Source organism: Glycine max, chromosome 17 (genome assembly GCF_000004515.6).
Source record: "Glycine max cultivar Williams 82 chromosome 17, Glycine_max_v4.0, whole genome shotgun sequence".
In the NCBI taxonomy this organism is placed as follows: domain Eukaryota; kingdom Viridiplantae; phylum Streptophyta; class Magnoliopsida; order Fabales; family Fabaceae; genus Glycine; species Glycine max.
The window spans coordinates 3,347,635-3,368,040 of NC_038253.2; the positions used below are offsets into that span (position 1 = coordinate 3,347,635).

General features: G+C 34.4%; 2 protein-coding genes across 3 annotated transcripts; both read right to left on the bottom strand.

Moving 5' to 3' along the window:
* Positions 1–201: 201 nt before the first annotated feature.
* LOC100779147 (1-phosphatidylinositol-3-phosphate 5-kinase FAB1B) lies at positions 202–10,655 on the bottom strand. Its single transcript, XM_014769737.3, has 12 exons — positions 10,163–10,655; positions 9,042–9,752; positions 7,801–8,544; positions 6,567–6,720; positions 6,020–6,364; positions 4,545–5,414; positions 4,124–4,452; positions 3,376–3,499; positions 3,123–3,293; positions 1,385–2,902; positions 996–1,262; positions 202–672 (listed from the first exon to the last, which is right to left on the bottom strand). The coding sequence occupies exons 2-12, from the start codon at positions 9,653–9,655 to the stop codon at positions 367–369; spliced, it is 5,442 nt and encodes a 1,813-aa protein (XP_014625223.2). The 5' UTR covers positions 9,656–9,752; positions 10,163–10,655; the 3' UTR covers positions 202–366.
* A 2,603-nt stretch (positions 10,656–13,258) lies between these two features.
* Positions 13,259–16,615, bottom strand: LOC100780209 (uncharacterized). Of its 2 annotated transcripts, none has more exons than XM_006600361.4 (5): positions 16,381–16,615; positions 15,225–16,144; positions 14,840–15,040; positions 14,208–14,403; positions 13,259–13,550 (listed from the first exon to the last, which is right to left on the bottom strand). In XM_006600361.4, exons 2-5 carry the CDS (start codon positions 16,095–16,097, stop codon positions 13,366–13,368), a joined length of 1,455 nt encoding a protein of 484 aa, XP_006600424.1. In that variant the 5' UTR covers positions 16,098–16,144; positions 16,381–16,615; the 3' UTR covers positions 13,259–13,365. The 2 variants fall into 2 exon arrangements, with proteins under 2 accessions (XP_006600424.1, XP_003551041.1); XM_003550993.5 differs by having other exon boundaries at positions 16,366–16,615.
* Between the last annotated feature and the right edge of the window lie 3,791 nt (positions 16,616–20,406).

Consider the following 20,406-nt stretch of genomic DNA (forward strand, 5'->3'; position numbering starts at 1 on the left):
TGTAAGAATTTATCAACGCCTTTCACATCCGTAGAAAAAGAAACGCAGTGTGCACAATTCAAACACCATTCGATAGGTTGTGAACTTTAGATCAAAATTACGACAGATCAAGAGATTTAATACAAGATATAATATATATATATATATATATATATATATATATATATATATATATAAAGAGGGGAATCACTGTACACTTAGTTACCCTTTCAACAATCTGTGGTAACACAAATCAACAGCAGCTGCATTATGCAGCAGACAAATATAATGGACATAAGGAAGGAAGGAGAGACCCGTGCCAATGGAATGGTACTGACATTTACAAGATTCAAACTTTGACCACATCAATGAAATGGGTCCCATGCCTCACGCATTTTCGTCGCAAATGTCAGATTGGGACCCACTGGGGTGTAACTCTGGAGGGGACCATTGATCTGGCACCATAAGAAAATACAAGCTCATGGCTTTCCTAAACCGTTTCTTGTACTGCTGTGGTGATATAACAGTTGGAGAAGTGTTCTTGGGTCCACCAAGGATGCCTGAGGTCTTCACCCAAGTTTCAAGGTGTTTGTCCCATGTATACTGCCTCATAAAATCAATGATACCTAAAACCAGCTCATGCTTTTCCTCATCCACTCCAACCAGCAATGAGTAGTCCATCACATATATTGACTGCAACAATATGTACAATATTAATGGATGTTTCATATGCACTCTAATTAATGCATCTGGAGGCTAATATACTCCCACTTGATTTTAAGGAATATGTTAGTAAGCCATAGCATGGATTTATTAAATTTAAAATACTCCCAAAGATGTAGCTTATACACTATTTATTAGTTAGCACACACATATCTAATATATCTAATCATAAGTTCTCCCTCCTAACATCATAAATTTGCAAAGAAGGAAAAGGAAGCTGCAAGAAAATCCATGAAAGTACACCTAAATGCTAGACTGTAAAGAATTAAACTTGTGAAGGGCATCAGACTTACTGCAAGGAAGGCAGTGTCATTCCACACGGCCCTCTCAAGCAACCGCTTTGCCTTGTTCCCAACAAATATTGGAGAGGTTGGCATAGCTTCAATGAGATTCTGATCCAGCAGCACTTTATTGCTCCCACTTGTATCTGGATTGTACCGTGATCGGGAAGAACCTTTGAGGTCATAAAGTCGTCTAATGTTACGCCTGTAAAGAAGGTTTTCCATAACCAAAACATCCATCTTTGTTTCCTTCCCTCCTTTGAGGTGCTTTGATGTTACCTTCACAGAGAAGAGTGTAACACACCCAATGAGAACAGAAAAACATCAATGATTTGCACTAGGAAAAACAATGGCTGTTCACAAGAAAGATTCAAGCCAACTCTTTAATTAACAAAAAGTACCTGATAAATGCCCAAGATCTTTGCAAGACAAGTTGGACTCCCTGTACTGATTGACTCAGATAGATACTTAAAATAAGCAGGTGCAAACTTAGTAAATGACTCGAGCTCTGTTTTTGTAACCTGCTTGATAATAAATCTATCGTCCAGGGTTTTTGCAAAGAAAACATTGCTCTTTCCTCCCTGAGCTCCCCACTTTTTACAACGACTAAGGGACCGCACAAAATCTAACTCAGAAGGGCAACAAGTTCTTCTTAAAGCCTCAAATCTCTTTGCATAGTAGCAAGTTACAGTATATTTCACTTTTCCAAGGGAGCTATCATCAGTAAAAGAAACTCTTGCATGCAAATCCTTTGTGTATGAGAATGGATCCCCAGCCGGCAAACTCCGAGACCCAGAAGTGGATAACACGTTCTCCTCAAAAGAGCCCAGACTTCTGTAGGTATTAGTAATTGTCTCATCAAAAGAGTTAAGAGAAAGTAGACTTGTTGAATCAAAGAGTGGCAATGAAATTGAACTGTCTCCACTGTCTTTAGGTCTATCATATTCTAACATCTGCATATGATAATCCATTGACACAAGCACATACGCTATAACACTAGTGGGTTCATCATCGTAGACAGGCACTATGGTATCATTAGTGCCAGCTGGAAGAAGCAGTCTAGCACCAGTCTGGCGCTCCAACTCTCGAAATGATAAAATGTGGACTGGATTGTACTCAACAAGCTTCTCTGTATTGAAGGAAGAAGTTTTGTTGAATGAACCAAAGACGTTTGCAAAAGGTATTCCTTTCCATGTAGTATCAAGTCCCTTGGAAAGCAATTTAGAGTAATTAGTGCATCCTGCCTCAACCCCACCTATATTAGCAGTATAAATATTAGAATTTGATTTTGATGTAACTATATTTGCCACAGGTGAATGAACAGCCACAGCTGCTGCATCGGGAGGTAGACAACCATTTTCTTTGAGTGATGAATTTGTAGGATGACCTTCACCTGTCCATGCAGCATCAAGGGTATCAGATAAATTAGCCACAACTGGAGATTCCCCCTCAGACAAAGCCTTCCGTACAGCCCCTCCAAACTCCACAGAATCAGATTTATCATTGATATTTGCACCACCAGAAAGAGAAAGGTCAACCTTATCATGATTTGTGTCTTTACCCTTGTCCTCACTTTTAACCACAGGGTGACTAAGGTGGCTAGTGTTTTCTAAATTTAGGTTTCCATCAGGTTTTGTTTCCAAAAGAAAGGAATCACAACTGCTATGGCCTCTTGCAGGCCTAGTGGCAACATCGGCCTCGACAACCTTTTCCCTAGAACCAAGCAACTTCTCCCTATGATTTAAGCTCTTCAAGTTTTCTTGAAGAATAATTTTACTTAAATTGGATGCATATATCAAGCGCTGGTCCCAAACATAAGAATGGATAAGGATATGCCTGCGCAACTTATTGAGCTCTAGAATATCAATCACAGGCTGACCAGCTTTTCCCTCTTTATGCAGCAACTTTTGTAATGAGTCCTAAGTAATTCAACATTATAACTAGGAATTAGTCAAGCAAGGAAAATCCAAAAATCAACAAAATTACAATGAACCCTATCAATTTATCAGGGATTTTATGAAAAGAACAAAAGTGTTAAAAAAAATCCTAAGGAAACTTTTTTTAAATAGTGCGTGTGGGGGGGTGGGGGGGGGATGAGTAATTAAAAAGGGGAAATGAACTCAGTCTCAAACCACCTACCTCAAATTCTTCTTTCTCATACTGCAGCATCCCTTTAAGTTCAGCAATTAGATTCCTAAAATCTGACACCCTATTTCCACCCTCCTGCAACACAGGACCTGAAACCTTCTCTGAAATTTGATGCAGTGTGTTGCACACTTCACTAAACAGTATTTCAGCCTTGTTATGCAGCTGGTGGACAAGATCAACAATCTCATAAATACAGAAGGATTCAGAAGGGGATTCTATATTTCAACTAAGAATAGCTACCAACCTCATTTGCTTCTTTTTGTAGCCAGTCCTGACTATCATAGTTGAATTCAAGTTTAGATGGGGGGAGATAAACAGAATGAAGGTGAATTGAAGCATAACGAAAGCAGGCAACCATCTTCCCAAAACTGCACACAGAAAACAACTATTCAAGAAGACAACCAAAAGTTGTATATAAATCATTTTTATTTGATAGTCTGACTTGTGAGTATTTCAAGTGCTTCACAATCCTAAATGATACAGTTCACCGTCAACTAACTGCTCTTAAATATTCCTTTAATTACATTGCAGGCATTTGTTTCAAGGTATAATATTGTATTGTTAGGAATACTATAACCAGGAATGTTATTCTTGAGCGCATTCAAAAATCCATTTGGCTAAATTTTAACAATCCCAGAAATATTATTTAAAATTCAAAATAATTAATAATAAAATAATAGAGTAGAAATGGAAGTTATAATTAGGTTAGAAAATACCTTCCCATATTCTCATGGTAATATAACTTACTCACCCTTCATTATGGGAATAAAAATGGAGTAAAACAAAGTATTGTTACTTTTCTTGGCATAAACAGTCCTAGGAATAATTTTTTATAGCTTGTAACAAACATGAAAATATTAAATTCCTAAGTTCACATTCCCAAGAATAAGTGTTTAAAGCACTCTTTGACTCCCCCCTTTACTCTTCCAAGCAAAAATATTCAACCACAAGCCAATTTATTATAGATTCAATTTAGGAGGAGAAAAGTGTACCCATAGAATCTTAAACAATCTCTGTGGAGAGAATGACCACAACTTGCAACCCTGCTTGCTGCTGCATGATTTGAAAAACTCAGCTCCAAAAATTTCCCAAAGGATAAGCCCCAGGCAGCATCAGACATAACTATTCTTCGTGTAGCAGGAGGAAAACCATGTATGCGAGGGCATTTCAGGCACCTGTGCCACATCCAAATTTTACCTTCTCGTTCTCCTGGTAAAGCAAACTCCAATTTCTTAACGCAAATTGTCAGGCTGCCTTGCCGATGAGTATAACAATGAACATGAGCTTCTGATGGTAACTCACATGAGCAGCATGTGTAACTCTAATAAAGAAACATATCAGTTGTGAGGTCATACGGTAACCATTGTTGATAAAATTTATTTAACGAAAGAAATAATTTGGAAGAACAAATACCGGATCAAGTAGTTGATCTCTCAAAAACCGTCCCAAAGGCTTATCAGAACTTCCATAGTATTTAATTCTTACAAGATGGGACCTTTCACAAACAGTTCCTTTCCACACACAACGTGTTGATAAAAAGACCAAAATACTCTGATGGTCAGAAGTTGAGGGAGGAAAATCTTCTTTTGAATGTATCATATCATCATGATCATTATTGTTATTAAAATTATTAGTGTCATGTTTTACATTAGGTGGCTCAGGGTTAGCTCCTTGATTAGCAAACAATGCTGCAGCTCTGAGGTGGCTATTGCCATCTTGCTGTGAAGACTCAAAGGTACCGAAAGAATTTGAAATAAGACCATTGTTCAACATAGTTTCCCTTCTCTCATCTGGTCTGTATTGAAAAAATTCCTTGGGACATTTCTTATCATTCTCCTTAGAAGAAGTATTTGAAACGAAACTATTGCAGTTGGAAGATGGCATATCCAGAGCCAATTGGGTGATACCTCCAGACACTTCATGCATATGGATTGAGTCACCCACCAATAATCTTTCAGTGGACTCACTGCAGCTAGATGGGGTTCTTTCAGTCTTGTAGATATCATTTGATTTTGGTACTTCTTTAAAAGGTTTTGCTCCCTGAGACTCTCTAGCAGTAAGAACAGAAAATCCAGGGATAGTGGAAATGGATCTCACAGTACTAGATGGTTTATCGGGTAATGCAACGGTTATGGGAGATTTCAAGGGAAACTCTAGAGGTGAAGCACCTTCATCAGCCAGAAAAGATGTCTCCAGCGCCAGATGATAGGCTGCAAAGATTCCATATTGGATCACATGTTTCACCTTCTTCAACTCATCCCCATTGGCACCCTTCAGCAAGATCTTCAAAGTAAAGCAAAAAAAATACACATAATAAATAAATAAAAATATAGAGGAGGAGAAATAGAAAAGCAACAAACAACAACTTTTCTTTACAAGTCCTTGTTAGGTTAATCAAGAATAGACAATTGCATATGCGTTTAACTTCAACCAGTAGTGAAGAAGGCAAACAATAAAGTAGGAACAGCTCCACTAGAAACATAATGTTATGTAATGAATTTTAAAAGTTGCAATTCATGAATTTATGAGCTAATTGCCTAATTTTAAATGATTTTTGGTTCCCTTTGCCATCATCAGCTTAATTGTCTGGCGTGGTTATACAACATAATATTTAATCAGTTGTTCGAAGGAGCACAATTCAGACCTAAATAGCTACATAAATTATACAAAATTTTCCTTCTTGGTAGTTGTCACCTGTCTTTTATCGAGCCTATGATCATGTGAAAGTATTGGTAAAGGATCTATCAAAAATTTCAGATAACAGATAACTAATAAACTATCAAGATAACAAAGACACAAGACTAATAGAGTAATTCAAAGACTGTAATAATGTGTATGTACCAACACTTAATTTTGTGTCCCAGAATATGTGAAGTTATTGAACTTACAGTGCAACCTAAAGGTTTTGGGCAACCCTCAAAGAACATCAAAGTCTTTGTTGATTTTTTCCCACCTTGCCCGGCACTACCATGCTCCTCAAAAAATTTGTCTACATGGAATGTTTCGCAATATCCCAGCTTCTGAGAGGTCAGATGATCAATTGAAGGGACAATCTGTGCACCAGTACAACGGGCAATACGCTCTAAAAGTGGCTTTTTAATATTCAGAACAAGTGATATGTCTTTAGCAAGAAGGTATTCTTGAGCATAACGAGATACTGACTTTTCCACCAAAAGAACATTGGGGTGATGAGCATCAATCCTTGCTACTGCCATTTTCAAATGGTCCATCTCCTGGGAATAAGTAAAAAGATAATAAAATTCAGGAATATTATTATAACAAACAAGACTATGACAATCAAGTTTTATCCTACAAGGTGACGTCAGGTAATAGAAGTCAGATCCAAGGATAGATTATTCACATGTAAGGCCAGTAACAACATGCATATTTGACATAAAATTATCAAGTTTTAAGAGCTGGTTGGGTGGAGAGAACCTGCTGTAACAAAGTATCAACACTTGACAACTGGTTAGAAACACGCTGATACTCCAAAGCACCGCCAAGTATTAGAAAACGTGGTTTATCAATTTTTGCTGTCATTCGCCGATGAGCCACATTCTTTTTACATACAACTCCTTTAACCACCATGCTGGACATAGAAAACTAGAACATCAAGACTATACAGAGACAGATAGAACAGATAACGAACAAACTTATAAAGACTTCTTGCAAAACAACAATCATATGAAGCAGATGACGCACTTTTCCATTCACCAGGCTGCTCACGCGTCATGTATCTTTTATTATTAAGAAAGCAGGTCCATACCAGTGTAGTCTCTAACTCAAAAGAAGAATTTCTGAATATTATTATTGATAATTTTACAGTGCAAAGGTATTTACATTATATAGACTTCGGCTCATAACTGCTAGCCCAGAATAAGGCCATATTACAGGCAACAAACTATTCCAACTAAAAAGGGAAATAAGCCAAGAAATAAAAAGTAACAATAAAATAAAGAAATATAATACTCTACCATCCTTAGATTGCCCCAGGTCCCATAGCTCATTCCCCAAACAAGCACAATGAATTTGAAGTTTAAACACTTCACTTCAGCAGACAAAAGATGCAAACAAGTATTCTGTACTTAGGCTCATAACTGTTTGCCCAGAATAAGGCAACAAACTATTCCAACTAAAAAGGGAAATAAGCCAAGAAATAACAATTAAGGGAAGAAAAGGATTAACAAGAGGAGAAGACATCAACTGTCCTTCAACATACTGGAGTTATCCATCTACTCCATAAAATGGATTTTGCCAGCATAACTTTTGTGACAAATATGAACTATCCATACAGAATAGGAAAGAGGGAAAAGAAAAAGTAAGCAATGCACGTTTTGTTTCATTCGTGTATTCTTTTTTTGTCTCAAGGGAGCAATATACTATCATTACATTTTTTTCTGAGTTTATTTTTATTACTGGTACATGGAAAACCCAGAAATAAATTAGAAGCATAGTTGTCAGCAGCACAAACCTAAAAATCGGATAAAATCTACCAAAATACTTAAACAAAAGAACAAATAAAAGATCTAGCAGCATGTAGGTCAGCACATTAATCAATTTTTTTTTCTCCACTAACATTACTGTTAGAAATATAATATGTACATATATAACCATTTGTATCTTCACCTAAGAGCTTAAGCATTTGGGATAGTTGGTTGTTGACAATTACCTTTCATTTCGATGTCCACAAGCTATGCATTTAACCTTTACATAGCCACCAGGATCCATACCTCCACCTCTGCTCGTATCTGGCTTCAGAAGTGTAGCAGCTTCCCAAGACAAAGCAGTAATTATATCCAACCAAGTCTCTTTTCCATCTTCATCACAAGTAGTTAGGTTCTCCACTTGTAAGAGCTGAGCTACTAGAGCTCTAAAATGCCCTTCCACTACAGTCTTCATGGCCTTCCTATGATCTTCAGTTGTTTTATCTCTGCTACGACATTCTCCAGAACCAAAACTAGTGGAGGATCGTAGATATCCCCATTCCCCACCTCCAGTAGTACCTTCATCTTCATCATCATCAAAAAGAACAGCTTCTCTATCATCCTCTTCATCTTCTGGCTCAGGAGGTATCCACAGTTGTCCATTATTCTCAAAATCCACAGGCTCTGCATAATTGCTCTCCTCATGATAAGGAGAAGTTTCACATCCATCAGCATGATCAGGCTCATCGTCTTCTTTCCCAGGTGCTTGAATTCCAGCTACACCTTCTAGATCAAGATTCTGTGATTGGGTTAGGCAACTCGAGCTTTTTTCCTGAATGTTATCTTCATCAGGATGCATTTGATGTGGCCCATAGACATGGTCAACCCCATGAATGTTAACTGGATCGTCGTAGTCATGGGCATGAGAATAATGCCTTGATTCTGTATCAGAATGATAAGCACCATAATCATCATCCTCATCATCACTCCTGGTTCAGAAGAATAAACATAAAATAACAGTAAGAACAGAAAAACAGAAAGTTTGACGACAACAGCAGAATTTACCATCATTAAGAACTAGTCAAATATATATTTCTACTACAAATGACATTAAGAACTAATTTGAAACAAGATCCTATCTAGACACCCTCTTTTTCAGTACTAAAAGATCACCCTCTATCAGCACCATTAGGTTCATCTCTAGATTAGCACATGATCACATTCACATCAAAACTTTGTAGCACAGCCTTATAAAATCCCCATCTTAGCACAGCCATACAAAAACACATCTTTGCCAGACTAACATTCATCTATGTACAACCAGATTCTCAATAAGCAAAAACTCTAGCTCATTTTCAGCCTTATTTTATCTTTACTTGATGTGGATGTTTTCATCAGCATCAGAAAATGACTCCAAATACTTACAGGGAATGGAAAGACAATTACATTCAGCAATCTGAAAAAATAAACAAAAAAGAAAGAGTACCTGCTGAAGCAATAGCCAAATTGGTTAGAAGTCACATTCCCTACAGACTCAGAGGGATTTGCACTCCTCCCAGAATTCAAATTTTCTTGCTCGTCTGTTATCTGATTCATTTGTGAAGATTGATGGGGACTATACGGCACACGCTGATAAGGCCCAGTTGTATAAGGAACTGAACCAGCAGTGCTGCTGCTACTATGACAGGTGCAACTGGACTTAGTGCTGACCAAGCTTGTTGTAGATGGTGAAGGGCTGAGACAAGGGGTGGCTGAAAGATCTGCACTTCCATTATTATCAACTGTAGCTACTTGCTCCCATTGTTTAAAACAATAGTTACAGACCCTTATCCTCTCCAAATCTTCGCGGCCAGTATTTGGCTCGTCCGATGGCACAGGAACAGAATTGGCAGTGCATTTTGCACAGAAAACTCGACCACAGATTCGACAGTGGTGCCTGCGGTTGAATATTGTGAACTGTGAATCACACTCATAGCATACCCTACAACTCTGATCAGGCATCCAGAAGTCCCTCGACACATTTGGTGGTTCCGCCCTTCGAGGGATCCAAGACCTAACTACATCAACAAAGTCAGATACTTTCTTGTCCGGGGTGCCCATGGACTGTGATTCAACCCAAGCCCTCTCATTATGAGTCCCTCATTGACCAGCCTTGTTAACATTCCATCTGATCTATGATGCTGTTGAGAACCATATCCTGGTAAACAAATAAATATTCTTCAAAAATCGAAATCAAGGGAAAGTGGAAAACCAACACATTCTTGCACTAGTATATCCAGCAATCACCATTTTTTTCCTTTAAAAATATAACGATTTGATAGCCAGCAATATTCACTATATACTACTACAAAAGTCGAGAGGAAATCAATTCATTGAGTCTCAAGAACTGGACAACCAAGTCAAAACTAAGTCAACACAACAGTTACATAAACCATAAGTAACAACAATAAATACACTTGTAAGGGGTTAAAATTTAAAGTTGATCAAAGAACAATGAAATAGTAAACATAAAATCAAGTAATATTACTATTGCAACTAGTCCACAAACTGAAAACAAAACTAGAAAGTCAATAACAGCTAGCAATAAAACAGATTGTATATAGTTACCAAATGAAATTGTTCAGACTAAGTTCCGGACCAAAAGGCAGAGGCCATCATTGGCCACCGCCATGGAAAGCGAAACCCCATCATCTCAGTTCATATGATCTTTTAGTCAACTCAGCTCAATGCCTCAATTCCCAGCATACCCAGAAGCAAATTCAATCCAAAACAATGACCCAAATGCAAAAACACCAACCACTCAAGCAAACGAGCACAGAATCAGCATCACCCTAAGCTAGTTCTCAAAATTTCTCCACTTTGTCACCGACCCACAAAGCAATTAACCGTTAAAATCTGAGCATGCATGTAAAGACAGCGACTTTGGGGGAACTGAAACCACAAACAACCGAAATCAGATCCACAACCCCCTCCAGAAACACCCAGCAGAGTGTAATAATTACAAACAGTGAGTGAACAAATAAAAAAATAAATAATAATCATAAAACTATTATTATTATTTTATTTTTATGAAGAAAAAAAAAACAGATTTTGAATGAAGGGAAGAGAAAGAGAGTGACACACCAAAAGCAAAGCAAATAGAAAATCCTCGTTCGCTTGGCGCCACACCTTATCACGTGCGTATCCGACACTTACTAACTCATGTTATTTTTCATTCTTTATTCTTTATTTTCTGATGTTTATTATTGATAATTTTTTAACCATCATATTGATATGGATATGGATATTGATGATTAATTTTCATCTAAGAATTAACTAATTATTTTTAGTAGAATTTTTTCCTCTTTTCACATTTGATTCGAAACTAAAATTTTACTTGAGCAATCAGTTTACTTTTTTATGTTAATTTATTGTTCTTATTTTTTATACATTATTGTTGTTATTATTTTGTTTAAAGTTGTTAGAAGAAATACCAACCAACCGCCACGCGCTTTGTATATCTGTAAATCTACCAGCTTGTATAATTACACGTGGTTCTGTAAATATTATAATAAATACGTGGTGTCATTTTCTCTCTCTCTCTTTTTTTTTTTTGAATTAGTAGTTTCTTTTCTCATGTTCACGATTATTTGTTTTATTTTTTCTCCTTTCACAGTCACGAGAAATTTGACCTACTTTTGCTAAAATGACGTGTGACTAAAACTATCCATTGCTATAGTTTTCAAAAGTAGAACTGCAATAAATTTATTGACATAAATTTTATACCTATAAAATGAATGTATATTTTTGTCTAAAATGGAAGAAAATTAAATGACATGAAACTCAAAATGGAAAGGGAAAATGAAATGGAGCAAAAAATAGATTTTTCTTTTTGTTTGGATGATGTACATCTTTCATGAAAAATAATCTTATTTAAATTAAATAAAACATCATTAAAGTTTTTCTTTCAAGTATTTACACAGCGGTAAAAAATTAATTTTTAACTCATACTAATATTTTGCTGAGTTTACAAGGAAAGAAAATAATATTAATTTATATCCTTCTTAAATAATTGTATTTTAATATAAAAAAATTCACGAAAAAGTCTCTGTCACATGATAAATCATGCAGTTTCAAAAAGTTAATAGTATTAGTGTGTTGAGAGTTGGATTGGGCAAGTTGATGATATATATGCTCGATTTGACGATTTCCAACTTTATTAAATATACGCATGAAAGAGTGTGATAAAGGGAACGAAAGCTTTCGAGTAAATTTTGCATTATTTAGGAATTTTACAAATCAAAAACAAAGAAAAGGAAAAAAAAATGATCACGTATTGAGTCGGAAATTTATTGACTCGGTGTCCCAAGATATAAAAAAAAATACAATTTTAATCATATTATCAATAGGAATATAGAACCAGCATTTCCTGACCAGAATACACAAAAGTTTAAGAGAGAAAAATTAGAACAGAATACAAGCTTGAATTCATTAATATCATGGATTTTTACAAATTGAATTGTAAATTAAAAAATTAGTATTTTTTTAATTTGGAAAAGTTTTTTTATGTATATATAAGGGAAATAAAACAAAAGCTAAACATGAATAAAATAATCCCCTATAACATCCGTTAGAAGAAGGAAACAAAATGTCAGGAATAGAAGAACTCTAAGAAATGAAATCACATCTCGAGACGCGCGGAAATTTGGAATGAATTTTGCTAACATTGGCCTGCGTTAAGAGACTTTTTTATGAGGGACAAAAATAGATTCGAACCTTCACAAACGGTGAAATAAACTATTAGTATGAGTTTGGATTGATGTATCACCATGATTTTTCAAAACAACAAATAATTACTTTTTATGATAAATTTAATATGATTTTCCATCATCAAATCAAACATACTATAGATCAATTTATACAATTAGTTACTTTTGTGATAAACTTATTATGACTTTCTACCAACAAATCAAACATACTATAAATTAATTTATTCAATTAGTTATTTTATTATGATTTTCCACCATCAAATCAAACACACTAATAAATCAATTTATACAATCGTTACTTTTACCATGACTCACCTTAATTTTCTACCATAAAACCAAACACACTATTAGTCTATCTAGTTTAAATCTTAATGTAAGTAATTCAAAAATATTATACATGATTAAAATACATATCTAAAATCATCTTAACTACAATTTTAAATTTTTATATTAAAACGCATGGCATGGTGTGCAAAATTAATTCTAACTGATAACCAAACAAAAAACAAGTTTGAACATAAGAATTAATGCAACTGGTAACATAGGTCATAAGTGATTCAAACTCCGGGGAAGGAATCTTATTGGTAGACATAAAAAGTCCAATTTTCATGCAAAAATCTTAAATCACAAACAAACAGTAAATAAAAGAAATTGACTGTCCTCTCAAAATTTAAAACACAAGGTTATTATTTTTATTTTTGGTTATATTTTATGTCTTACTCAAAAATTTTAAATATTACCTACTTGAAAATCCAATTCCAGAAAAATCCCTCAGCAAGAACAAAAGAATTCGGCAAACGAATAGAACCTATTTCACCGATTCTCTATGTACAATTAGTTCAACATATTCACATTATAAATTCGTGTATTGGATATTTGCATCATTTTTAATAAATATAAATATATGATGTATAACCGAATTATGAGGAGATCCCTCATCCATATGAACCAAATATAGAGGACTTCTGGAATTACATTTCACAAATCCATGCACGAACTAGAACTGTATATACATCAGGCACTATTTATCACATCACTTGCAATTCTGCAATTGAAACCAGCTTAGAATCGTAAACAGGAATATAGTTCTTGAAGACTGGCATACATGGGTTGAGCAGCCTTTGGTCTGTCCACCATTCCCAGTAGAATATCAGATGTGGTGAGGTAAGGATCACCATAGAAGCGCAAATTGGCATCCATCCTGGTTGCAACTATATTTCCTTCCAAAGAAACTCCCACAAATGCACCTACAGTTTTGCAACATTCCGTGTTGTTAGCTATATTTTCAAACATCATTTACCACAAACATTAATCATGGAAATAAAATAAGAAACAATGATAAAAACAAGGTAGTAGACACAACCGCACAAGTCAACAACAATAATAAATGATGTGTCAAGGCAATTGTGACACTGACAAAGAACAATGACAAGCACCAAGCACTTGAAGAACCCTCCCTTAAAAGCTAGCTGAGGGCAACCAAGTCACTTTAAGTACTTAACCACCAAACATCCCATACTAGTCGATGTGAACCTTAGACACTCTATAATACCCAAAGTTCCTATCATAGCACCACCCCTCAGAGCTGAAACCCCAGTGACACTCAATGTCTCACCCTACATGTAATTCACCAATAATAGTGTGTACTTCGAAAGTGTATGTTGCTGGCAATTATCTACCACTTAGTTTCCTTAAAACTTGATACCTAGGTTTGAGTATTAATAACATTACATAACCTTAACAGCATATTAGATTAGATGTTGAAACTATTCAATTTGAAAACCATACTTTGGATACTAACAGCCTAAATATGCCCATGCATTTAAATGAAATTCAAAATGTCATTGGCATTACATGCAAAAAGATCCAACGGTATGCCAAAAAAAAAAAAACACCATAATTACCTTTACTGCAACTGTAAGTGTAACACATGCCAGAGCCTCTGTCACCAGCACGAATATCTGCTTCAAGCACTCTCCCAACAGGCCCTGCTGCAGCACTACAACCAGCACCAAGAGAAAAATGCATATGACTGCAGAATGTCTTTACAGCTTTCATATCACGAAGAACAACTATAAAATCCATAAGTTCACCACCAATCTGGGAATACAGGATGAACATATACAATCCATCAGTGAAAAATGAATTTATAACCAAATCAACACAATCATGTATGACCGGAGAGATTTTTTATATTCCCTATTGACTTCCTTCCTATTATAAGGGTAGTGTTTAATTAATTCATAGCTAAGAAATGGTTACCACCAATCTAAGAGTAAAAACAACAAAACCTTGTCCCAATATGTGAGGTCAGTTATACTACCAATCCAAGAGTGTTTATAAATAAGTCACAGAAAGAATATTCATGTCAATCAAAATCGAGGAATGAAGGAAATTCTAAACACACAAATTTCAAAATGGCTCCACCTCAATCTGTTGTATTCTTTCTCTATTTTTTCTATCAAACCATATCAGTGAACATAACCACAGTGAGAAAATTCTACAAATTAACTAAACTCGCATATATTCTCCTTACCTGAGCACCCCATCCTAAACCCAGGGAGAATATTGCTGACGGTGCAGACCATGATCCATCTGATCTTCGAGCAACAACCAAACCAGTGCCCAGTTTGTAAGAGACCAGTGCACCAGCTTTAGCAACTGTTAAAATTGCTAAGCCCTTGGCACTTTTAAGAACAGTTAAAGGGATAGACTTCTCAGGATTGGATTTGGCCACCTGCCAACAGAAAATTATTTCGCGTAAGATAAAAGCAGTAAAGGCTCATATCCAGAAAAATCTTACCTAGTTATTGGATGGATGTATTAGTAAGGCAGTCAGTGGAGAAATATTAATCCAAAATATTACCTAGATAAAATGGTAATCAGAGAACATTTTATCATTGGAAACAAATGGAACTAACCTGACAGTAGTTTCTCAATGTATTAGATGCTTTATAAATCTCATGCTCCATAGATAAACCAATAGGAAGATTAATCCATCCTCTAGCACAAGTCCAGTCCATGACATCATGCTTAGCCCCCTGCGCAGCATTGCTTATGGTGTTGATAAGAACACCCTGTAAAGGATCAAGCCGATCATAGCAGGCATCGCAAACCCTTTGGGGATTCCTTTCCCTGAACCCAACAGGCATTAAACATCGCCCCTTCGTACATGTTCGACAGAAAATCCCCCCACAAAACCGGCAATGATGTCTACCCCGGGTAAGTGCAGTAAAAGGAGCACTACACTGCATACAAACAGTAGTAGAACTATCAGGGAGCCACTCAGGGGGATCAGCTTCCAAGACCTCTTTGTAAGAACTATAATCACTTCCATTAGGCAGACAAAGCGGTGGTGCACTTGGTGTGTACACTGAAGAGTCAAGGAAAACATCCCCATTCTTTCCAGAGTCAAGAAATGACACATTTGAACTTGGGAGCTGCTGGTTTGCAGTAATGCTTGGAACCTTGGTCCGTCCAGTCAAAATAGCAAAGATCCCAGAAAGCACATTCTTCAAGTTCACCTCAGGAGGCCTGTTAGAGGGTACGATACCGCGTGCATCATCACCTGATTCATAACCTCCATCAAACAAGTCATCATCCTCGGAGGGAAACTGATACAATGACTCTTTGTTAGAGAACGTTGGGCCTAATTGGCCACACGGGGTGCCAGGCATAGGCTCAGACCACACAGATTCACCATGATGATTCATATCATCGTAGCCAAAATGGGTATTCTCGTTTTCTAGCTTAGATAGTGAAGAATACGTAACTCTACCATCGGAGGATGCCATTTACCAATCAAACTACACTACAACTACTTAAATATAGCAATCCGAAACTGCAATAGAAAATTCCAAGGTTACAAACTTTATTGAAGGAGCACAAGGAAAAAAAAAATTGAACAGGGACAACAAGAATTTTTGGAAAAACATGAACTGAGCATCGAATTGCAAACAGAAAAACCAATCGCGCAAAGAAAATACAAGGATTAAGCGCGTGAAGGATGTAAAATTAGGGTTTTGATACAAAATATAACTAGGGATGAAGTACGAGAATTACATGGATTATGATCACCTCTAATAGAATGATTGACGCTGCGAAGCTTGATTGAGTTTAAGCAAATTGGTAATCGAATCGGCGATATACCTAATTGAAGTGGAAAAGGGGGCAGAAGAAGAAAAGAGAATTTAACGAAGCGATAGAACCTCAAAGAAAGTTTATGGGAAATTGAATTGAGACGGAAAGTATGTACTTGCGTAACTGCCACACTTCGTGTATGCTATTGTTTCGGGTTCGGTTTATACACTTGAAATCAAATTAATGTATTGATAGATTAGTAACTTAAAGTTGAGTTTCAAATATCTGTAACATCAATGCCTTCTAATTAAATTCTTTAATTTTGATTATATTTTTTAAGTTTAAATATAATTTTAGTGTTTAAATTTGGGGTAAGTTTATTTTTCATCTTTCAAATTAAAAATTAGACAATTCTGTTATGTGATTAACATATTTAGTTATTTTCTCTTATTACCTTTTAGAATACACACTCAGAAGATCCTATAACCTAGTGATGTTTCATTTTTTCTTTAATTTCATAGAAAAAATTGAGAAGATCAGTTATGAAGTAGCAAAAACTTACATTTTTTGTAATGTTTATTCATTATAAATTATTTAATTCATTTTTAAGGATTTAATTGTCACAAATTATTTACTTCATTTTCAATTAAATTACATGTGTAAATTTGTTGGTCATTTCAAATTATTATCTAACGAAATTATTATTAAGAATTAATAAAAATATATTTTATTTAGGAATCAAATTAATAAAAAAAATATGAGAATAAAATTAATATTTTCAAAATCCTACGTGATACTTTTTTACTTTTAATATTTTGAGTCTTATGATTTAAAATATGTTTTTGGATTTCTATCCAAATATCGTTATAGAGGCATTTTTTTAAGAATTGGGCTAAAAGGCCCAAGAAAGAAAAGAAACTAAACAAAATTACACACAAAGTCTCAACTCCTAAAGAATTCAAAAGCAACAAGTGAGTCAATAATCTTGTCCAGTGCTCAAAAATCATCAAGTCCTCCTCCAGCTCACAGGCCTAGTTAACTAGCATATCAACATATTGATTTGCTTCCCTTTTAAAATACATTTAAATTAGGTGCATAAAAAAAAATCTATAAATTTAGCAACCCATGTGAAAAATGGGTTGGCTGGCTGGACTTATATTGATGCTTTGGTCCCTCGAATAATATGTATTAATCTATATGAGCATATAGATGTCCAATAGGTACATAGGTTAAAAGATGACAAAACAAGTTAGACCCATGCAAGATAACTCGTCTAGTTACTAAATAAAATGATAGGGGTGGACAAGTTAAGTGGCTCAAAACACAACCTGCCTTGCCTAATTTGTTAATCCAATTACCCTTAGTGAAATGAGTTGGCCTACCGAGACATTATGTATTTTTTAAGAAAACAATATGTAAATGTTATTAGGTATTTAGGCATAAGATCTTTACTATATATTTTCCCCCGATAAAATCACTTTATTTTTTGTTTTAATTTCAATGTTCTTAAAAAATCAAAATATACATCTATCATTATTGTTAGTTTGTTTTATAATATAAATTCATCTAATATCAATAGAAAAGTTTATGTTGAAATAAAATTCATATTAATATTTTTTATGTCATTTAGCTAAATTTATCACTTTGATTTAGTTTTATGAAACAAAAAACTTGAATTTTCTATGGGTTTTCTTTCATTTATGACTGGTCAACCAGCCCCTATGGTGCGAACTATGATTTAAAGTCCACCATTAATTAACACTTTAGCTGGCAAGCCAATCCATCCTCATTGCATTTTTGGTGGATTGGTAGTGGGATGAGCCAAAATTGGTTGAATTATATTATCAAAATACCATTATGAAAATCTCATATAGCATATTTAACTTGTTTGTTTTAATATTATTATCTAATAAGATAATCACACTTTGTATCAGTAGAGTTTGAAAAGAACACATAAGATAAGATGATATAATTTTTTTTATATTTATCTTTAATTTCTGTGAATAAAAATTAACACGCTTTATTCGTATTATTTTTGCAAATCATTTCATACCAATTAACAAAGCCGATTAAAATAAGTAAATGTATTAGTATCATTTTAAAAATGTATCACATGCATCTCAGTCCTCAGACGTGTCATACTACGCTTTATAAACCTTCGTCCATCCATAATTCCATACTATTACTAGCACATCATAGATGTTATCTTATCATTTTTCTCTTGTTACAAGAAAAAAAAAACATTTTTCTCTAGTAATTAATTGCAAAAAGTGTGGAGAGTAATTGCTATCTCACCAATTTATTTTTTATCCCACAAGTAGAATTGGAAACAAAGACCTATCGTGTAACTGTCATCTTTATCACTTTGACACCCTGTAATCTTACCAGTTTTTACACTTTTTTCGCGCATTGCTTGCTTTGTGTATGGTTGTTGCATTCCTTCTGTTTAATGTGTTTATATAATATATTACGTGTTATGCTAGACTAAGCTTTTTCAATAACAAAATTAATAATTTCTTGCAACTCTCAAATCTCGGTCTACGCATGCAGTCGCATTGGCACGTTCCTGAGATTTTTTTAATATCAGTATATATGTGTTTGGTACGAGTCCTGAGAGAATAATTTTATGGATGATAATTTTTATTTGTGTCCCAAACTCAATTAACATTTTGGGGAGATCAATATTTACTCCCTTTGAGTTGTATTCATCAAATTATTACATTCGTCTAGAAGAATCACATAAAAACACATGATATGCAAGAATGCTTTGCTTTGTGGTACCTTCCATTCTAGACTCGTTAACTTTTTTATTAGCTCAGATAGCTTGCTGCTTTGGTTCAATCAATGTTGCCCATTCTCATCAACTTTAGGCCCCATGTTCATAACTTCATATCGTGCAAAATCACCTTGCAACAAATAATAAAATCATATGACGAGAAATTAAATTTAAAATATACAAATATCATGACGGATCTTATGAAGATTAAACCTATATTGTGTGGAAAAACTTATGTTCTTAAAACATAGAAGAAATTAATGTCTATATATAACGATATAAAATAGTTTTTCACCGTTTAAATTATTTTAAGATAATTATTTTAAAAGTAAAAAAATTTATCATTAATTAAACGTAGACTCTCCCCGTATATAATCCGTTTTCTCAAATATAAGTAATAAACACTGATTGCATTTTTTTGGTATTGTTAGATTGAATATCGAGTCTCAGAAAAATTTGATTAAAAAGGGTAAAGAGTTTATAAAATGAAAAATTCAAGCTTATGATTTTCAACGCTAATTCGCCCCTTAATATGCCACCATTACAATGTGATCAACCAGTTAATTCAACTCCTTGCTTTTTTGCTTAGTCAAATATGTAAATCATATTAACTTTACTTTTGTATTCCATCTAGCTAGCCTTTTTAGCTTACTTTTCGAATATGATATGCATTTCTCATCCTGTTGATTTTCGATTTTGTTATTAGTTTTATATTCAGCTGTACCAAAAGAAAAAAGTTTATATTCAGCCATGTGGATTGATAACTGAATAATACTCTACATTCAAACTTTCTATGAAACAATTTTCTAATTCCACGTGATAAGAAGTTCTGGATGACTTGACTTCCTCGTTATAAACATCCATTAATGTTAAGAAATCAATCATTGAATATTATGAAAACTTTACTACCAATAAAAAAATAAATTTATCCTGGCTTCATTTTGTCATCTGAATTATATGAAAGGTATATATGAATCAAACAATAATCTGATCGAGTTTATGTTCATACACTTTAGAATGCTTTATAAAGTGTAAAAATAATATTTTAATACGATTTAGCAAAACATATCATTTATGAATTTCATTTTTTTAACATATTTATTAAGTCTTCTAAAAAAAAACAGATTTATTAAGTTCTATACAATACAAAATATATAATAATATATTACCACTATATTAGTATTAATACATGGAGTTTACATATAAGAAAAAAAGAAAATAATTTAGTTTCAAATTAACTAGTATGT